General features: G+C 31.4%; 1 protein-coding gene across 1 annotated transcript; it reads left to right on the forward strand.

The window, feature by feature from the left end:
• Positions 1-3965: 3965 nt before the first annotated feature.
• Positions 3966-5094, forward strand: LOC124930116. Its single transcript, XM_047470477.1, has 2 exons — positions 3966-4036; positions 4353-5094. The coding sequence occupies exons 1-2, from the start codon at positions 3966-3968 to the stop codon at positions 5092-5094; spliced, it is 813 nt and encodes a 270-aa protein (XP_047326433.1).
• Positions 5095-7363: the final 2269 nt, after the last annotated feature.

The following is a 7363-nucleotide window of genomic DNA, read 5'->3' on the forward strand; positions in this document are numbered from 1 at the left end:
ATGTGTGATCGTGTATATATATATGAGTTATGAATAATTTAATTAAAGTCGGTCTGTCTTAAATCATAAACAACATTAGTAGGAGATTTGAGGATACATAATATGGCTACTATTACTGCCAAAAAAAGAAGTGGATTTCAGTCATTTAAATAACTAATTTACAAGTTATTCTAAATAACAAGTTATTGGTAAAGATTTAACTATTTGACAAATAAGACTTTAATTAAGTTACAAATTAAAATTATTATAAAATTTATAAAAAAAAATTGAGGCGATCAAACATTAAATGATTGTCGAAGTCTTTTACAATATTATACTCTTATGACTTTTTCATAATTAAGTTTCTCAAATACACAGATTTTTTTAAAAAAAATAGTAAAATTATTATTTAACTATATATAATATAACTTATATGGCTCGGTTACTAAATGGTTATCCACAACGTTTATATTATTTTAAAAGAAAAAAGAAAAAACTTGAACAATTTTTATATTATTTTCTTAAAAACTTTTTCCAAACACATGAATTCGTAAATAAAAAATAAAAAAACATGTTATTTATCATTATAACATTACTGGTAAATTTGTTTTTTTAATTTTTCAGTTTAAACTATAATTTTATTTGTACAAAAAATAAAATTCTTAAAGAGAAATTTGATATATACTACTGTACTATTATATATTGTTTAAACATTTTTTCAAGTATAAAAAAAAGTATTCATGTGGTGTCAAATTTATATAGGAAAAAAGATATATAACAATTTAAAATAAAATGTTCGTATATAGTTTATTCAAATTTTTATCCATATATACTGTAATCTTATAGCACTTAATTTAAATCTTTATAATTTCTCAAATAATTTTAACATTTTTTAAACCATTCGAATATATATATATATATATATATATATATATATATATATATATATATATATATATATATATATATATTTATATTTATATATTTATAACCTTCACAAAACCATTTGTGATTATAGAATGATAGGATTGGCTTTTATTGATAGATACGGCGGTCTGGCTATTGATGAAAGCTTATGAAAAACGGTTTGAAAGAAATATTGTTAAGGATTTAATTCGCTTTCTATTCTACGCAAACCTTTGTAAACACTTGAAACAGATTCAAGGCGGAATTGTTTACTTGGGTTTGAAGCTCAAGATGAAGAATGAAAAGATGACAGAAATGAAAGAACACAGCAGTTTGTTTATGGATGTTCGGAGAAACTCTCCTACGTCACCTCTTCTTCCAACCACCGAAAGGATTCACTATAATATGATTAGAATCAAATACAGTTTGCACACACTTAGCTCACTATTGAACATAACACACTCTGTTCAATTTACAAGATGAAGAATATCATTCAGCTAATGGTGTTTTTTGATTCTAGCTCTCTCTTGATTCACACACAGTACAATCAGGAAAGCAACTTCACAGTATGAATATTCAAAGGCTTGAATTCAGTAAGCAAGATGATCGAATAGTTTCTTTCTCTGTAAAATCCGGTTGTTCGTCCATTGTCCTTGAGATTTGATAAATACTGGGCAGAGACTAACGGTCAAATCTTTAGAATGATACGTGGCACTCTTCCATTGGAAAGCCTCCATTGTACACAGCAAGTTCTGAGCACAAGGATCGTGGTCGTACAATAACTGGTAGTGCGCCGAATATTCCATCAGGGATGTACCTACAAAACAAGTAATATGAGGGAAATTCTCTTACGTGGAATTTATTGGTTGGTTGCATATAGCTGTCGTACTAATCTTCATTAGAAACTGGAGCAGGAGTAGAGTACAGCTATAGCACGTGGGTAGGCGGGTGCTAGCTTCAAACATACTACTTAAGCTGAGCATTAGACGTATTACAGTTAGACGACCTCGTCTAATGAAATCAAACGTCCCCGTCTAAGAACAGAATCCATTAGACCGCCTGGTCTAATGGGATTAGACTTACGTCTAATTACAATCACTTCAGACTAATCTGAAGGAGTTAGACTACACGTCTAACTTTCACTAACCATTAGAATGCACGTCTAACTCCACTGAGTTAGACTGCACGTCTAATTCTGGTTCTACTTCAGACTTGTATGAAGGAGTTAGACTTACCTCTAACTTTCACTAACCATTAGACTGCACGTCTAACTCCACTGAGTTAGACTGCATGTCTAACTCCACTGAGTTAGACTGCACGTCTAATTCGGGTTCTACTTCAGACTTGTCTGAAGGAGTTAGACTTACGTCTAACTTTCATTAATTAGACTTCACGTCTAATCATTCAAAAACCATTAGACTGCACGTCTAACTCCACCGAGTTAGACTGCACGTCTAATTCTGGTTCTAATTCAGACTTGTCTGAAGGAGTTAGACTTATGTCTAACTTTCACTAACCATTAGACTGCACGTCTAACTCCACTGAGTTAGACTGCACGTCTAATTCCAGTTCTACTTCAGACTTGTCTGAAAGAGTTGGACTTACGTCTAACTTTCATTAATTAGACTTCACGTTTAATCATTCACTAACCATTAGACTGCACGTCTATCTCCACTAAGTTAGACTGCACGTCTAATTCCGGTTCTACTTCAGACTTGTCTGAAGGAGTTAGACTTACGTCTAACTTTCATTAACCATTAGACTGCACGTCTAACTCCACTGAGTTAGACTGCACGTCTAATTCGGGTTCTACTTCAGACTTGTTTGAAGGAGTTAGACTTACGTATAACTTTCATTAATTAGACTTCACGTCTAATCATTCACAAACCATTAGACTGCACGTCTAACTCCACTGAGTTAGACTGCTCGTCTAATTCCGGTTCTACTTCAGACTTGTATGAAGGAGTTAGACTTACGTCTAACTTTCACTAACCATTAGACTGCACGTCTAACTCCACTGAGTTAGACTGCACGTCTAATTCCGGTTCTACTTCAGACTTGTCTGAAGGAGTTAGACTTACGTTTAACTTTCATTAATTAGACTTCACGTCTAATCATTCACAAACCATTAGACTGCACGTCTAACTCCACTGAGTTAGACTTGACGTCTAATTCCGGTTCTACTTCAGACTTGTCTGAAGGAGTTAGACTTACGTCTAACTTTCAAAATCCAATAGACTGCACGTCTAACTCCACTAAGTTAGACTGCACGTTTAATTCCAAATATATTAGACTGCACGTCTAACTCCGCCGAGTTAGACTGCACGTCTAATTCTGAGATCTATTAGACTACACGTCTAACTCCACGAGTTAGACTGCACGTCTAACTCCACGAGTTAGACTGCACGTCTAATTCCGAGATCTATTAGACTGCACGTCTAACTCTACAAGTTAGACTGCACGTCTAATTTTGTGCATCTAATGCCAAATCGGTCTAATGAGCCTCATTAGAGCCAAGTCTCATGAAATATGATTTCAATATACCTGCATCAAAACGCATAAATCATTTCATCATCAAAATCCCAATAGTCAAACTATTTCAACACATAGTCAAAATAATTTGACCCAACATAGAATTTTATTTATAATTTTATATGTGAATTTATATATTTTATAAATAAGTTTGACTCACGGAATGATCCGTAATTTTATTCAATAATTATACATACTCATTTAAAGTCATATAAATATACACAAATAGTTGATGATTCACAATTCAATGGTGTAAAGAATTATTACCGTTTTATTATTACTGTTTTATTCATTCTCATTTTGTATTTACCTCATAACTTGAGGGACTTGTTTGTTTATTTTGTTAGTATTTATAATGAGAAAGCTCTCAAAGAGCAAATGTGGGTTTTCTAATTACTTAAAACCTAATCTCTAAAGCTCTCAACTATTCTTTTAATCTCTCAAACCCTGATCTCTAAAGTTCTCAATTATTCTCCATTTCTGTTGATTGCTTAACATGGTATCAGAGCACGTTGGTGAAAGATTTTAATTGAGAAACTAAACTCACCATGGCTAGAAGAGAAGCTGTAGGAGAAGGCACGACTGGAAGCAGAACAATGGGAGAAAACCAGAAAAGGAAGTACAATATTGATCCTTTAATGCTCCATAGTGCTGATAATCCGAACACCATTCTCTTCTCAAAACTCTTAACAAGATTCAACTAATCAGTTGGTGCAAATCAATCCGGTTAGCTCTAAAATCTAAAATTAAATTAGGGTTTTTGGATGGTTCATGTCCTAGGCCGAAAAATGAAGCTATATAGAACAATGGGAGATGTTTGATGCAATGGTCCATTCTTGGATCATGAATTCAATATCAAGTGAGATCCAAGAAAATTTCCAAAAATAGAAATAACTCAAGAGCTATGAATGGTTTTTGGATGGTTCATGTCCTAGGCTGAAAAATGAAGCTAATGCAGAACAATGGGAGATAGTTGATGCAATGGTCCGTTCTTGGATCATGAATTCAATATCAAGTGAGATCCAAGAAAATTTCCAAGAAATAGAAACAACTCAAGAGCTATGGACTGAGATAAAAGGTTGTTATGAAAAGAATAATGGTCCTAGAAGATTTGGAGTAAAAAAGGAAATCACAAATATGAAACAGGGTTCTCTAACTCTAGAAAGGTATTACTCCAAGATCAAACTTTTATGGGATGAGTCAAAAGGGTTAAAATCAACATTCTATTGTCAAGATGAAAAATGCAGAGAAGATACTGCTCAAAATGATGAAGATGACAAATTGCTTCAATTTATGATGGGACTCAATGATCGTTATGAGCACATCATTGATCAAATCCTTGTTGCTAATTCATCTCCTACTGTTTATAAAGCGTATACTATGCTTTTGAATGTTGAGATGAAACGAGAAATTGATGAAAATAAAACAGAGAATTTCAGTGCTCTCCACATCAGAAATGAAGAGAATAAAAATCTTGATTTTGATAAAAGTGTGGCTCTTGCTGTTGAAAAAATAATGACTACTAGTCAAGTAAGGAACAATAAGGTTGGAACAGACAAAGGAAAAACTTCTCAAAATCCTTACAAAAATACAGTTTGCAAATATTGTGGATTGAAGGGGCATATGCAAAAGGTTGTTTCAATCTCATTTGCTATCTATAATGGTTTAAACAATTAAAAGAGCAAAGGAAGAAAACATTTGTGAATGTTGTCAACACTCCGTATGATGTCAACACTCCGTATGATGTCAAAAACAACCCCGACAATGTAACTGCTGATGATTTTAAGATGTTCTAAGCTTTCATGAAAAATATGAAAGAAAATGAGAAAAAAATTGGAATTTCAAGCAGGTAAGCATTCTAACATTACATTAAATTTTAGTATTAATCTTAATCATGTTGATAATTTTAGTATAATTTGGATTATTGATTCTGGAGCTAGTGCTCATATTTGCAATAATAGAAAACTTATGAATAATATTCATACAATTGCTAAACCATTAGAATTATTTTTACCAGATGGAAGTAAAAAGATAATTACAAAAATAGGTACAGTTGTTTTAAATTAACATCTGCACCTCAAAAATGTTATGTTTGCTTCAGATTTTAAATACAACCTTATATCTGTTGCACAATTACTAGAATTAGATAATGTTAAATGTTGTTTTTCTTCAACATATTGTGTTTTGCAGGACCTTGAGAAAGATTTAATATTAGGAAAGGGGATTAGGGTGAACAAAACAAAAACCAGTTATTCCTTTTATAAGCAATGTAGTATGACAACTTCTATTAATACAAATGAAAACTTTCATTTTGTAAACTTTGTAATGAGCAGCAGTCTATGACTAATATCAATGAAAAGTTTTCATTTTTAGTTCAAGTTGATAGTAATACATTGCATCAAATACTTGGTCATCCTTCTCATAAAGTTTTACAAAAAATATTTCCAAATATAAAATATGAACTTAAACATTATGAAGTTTTTCCTCTTTCTAAAATGACTAGATCACCTTTTTATACTAGTCAATCCAAAACTAACTCAATTTTTGAATTAATTCACATTGATTTATGGGGACCATACAAAGAGTCTTCAATTATCAATACTCCATATATGTTAACAATTATAGACAATTATAGTAGAACTACATGGACTTTTATGCTTTCTGATAAAACAATGATTTTTAGTACAATAAAATCATTTTTTAATAAGGTTAAAACTCGATATGAAAAATTTGTTAAGATTATTCGTAGTGATAATAGATTTGAATTTATTAATTCAAAATGTTTTGAACTTTTTTCTAATCTTGGCATTCAACATCAAACCTCATGTGTTTATATTCCACAACAAAATGGAGTTGTGGAGCGTAAACATAAACACCTTACTCAAATTGGAAGATCCCTAATGCTTCAATCAAAATTGACTATAAAATTTTGGCCATTTTCTCTATTAATGGCTACTCATCTCATTAATATGTTACCTAGTAGTGTTCTCAATTGGCAAACACCATTTTCCTTACTTACCAACAAAGAGGTTGACTATAGCTATATGCGAACACTTGGTTGTCTTTGTTACATAGCAAATACTCAACCTTATAAAGGTAAATTTGAACCTAGAGGTAAAAAAATGTATTTTTTTGGGATATCCTCTTGATAAAAAATGTTACATAGTTTATGAAATGAATTCACAAAAAATTGTAACTTCTTAAGATGTTCATTTTTTTGAAAATATTTTTCCATTTGATAAATTTCGAGTTTTAAAATCACAAGATAACTTGTATTCTCATGAGCACTTCTTTAATAATAATGAGAATTCACCTTGTTTTGATTCAGATGAGTTTGATATTTCTGACGAGTTTGATACTTCTGATGAAATCAACTTGATGCCTCTATGGAAAATCAAGTTAATGATCATAATATTAATCTTCCTAATTAAGAACAGGTTCAACCAACTAGTTTTATTCCTTGAAAAGGAACAAGATCTCGAAATAAGCCTCAATGATTTGATGACTATATGATTAATCATACCATGGCTACACAAAACACAAATCATATTATTCCACCAACATTTCCTTTTATTTCTAATTGCACAGATATTATTTATAAATGTTTTCTATCTAACATTTCAAATTTCTGTGAACCAAAAACATACAAAGAAGCATCTCTTAATTCTTATTGGATCAAAGCTATGAATGATGAAATTCGAGCCTTAAAAGCCAATAAAATTTGGGAAATTACCACTCTTCCACATGGTAAAAAGGCTATTGGCAGCAAGTGGATTTATAAAACCAAATTAAATCCAGATGGTACAATCGATAAATTTAAAGCTCAGTTAGTTGCCAAAGGATATAATCAAATAAATGGCATTGATTTTCATCAAAGTTTTGCTCCAGTGATAAAACTTGTGACTATACGACTTTTTATTGCATTAAGTGCTGCTAAAAATTGGTT

This window comes from Impatiens glandulifera, chromosome 3 (assembly GCF_907164915.1).
Source record: "Impatiens glandulifera chromosome 3, dImpGla2.1, whole genome shotgun sequence".
In the NCBI taxonomy this organism is placed as follows: domain Eukaryota; kingdom Viridiplantae; phylum Streptophyta; class Magnoliopsida; order Ericales; family Balsaminaceae; genus Impatiens; species Impatiens glandulifera.

Coding starts and splice junctions, on each gene's coding strand:
- LOC124930116 (XM_047470477.1), top strand. CDS start 3,966: ATGGCTAGAAGAGAAGCTGTAGGAGAAGGCACGACTGGAAGCAGAACA. Junction 4,037..4,352: donor GGAGAAAACCAGAAAAGGAA/GTACAATATTGA, acceptor TTCATGTCCTAG/GCTGAAAAATGAAGCTAATG.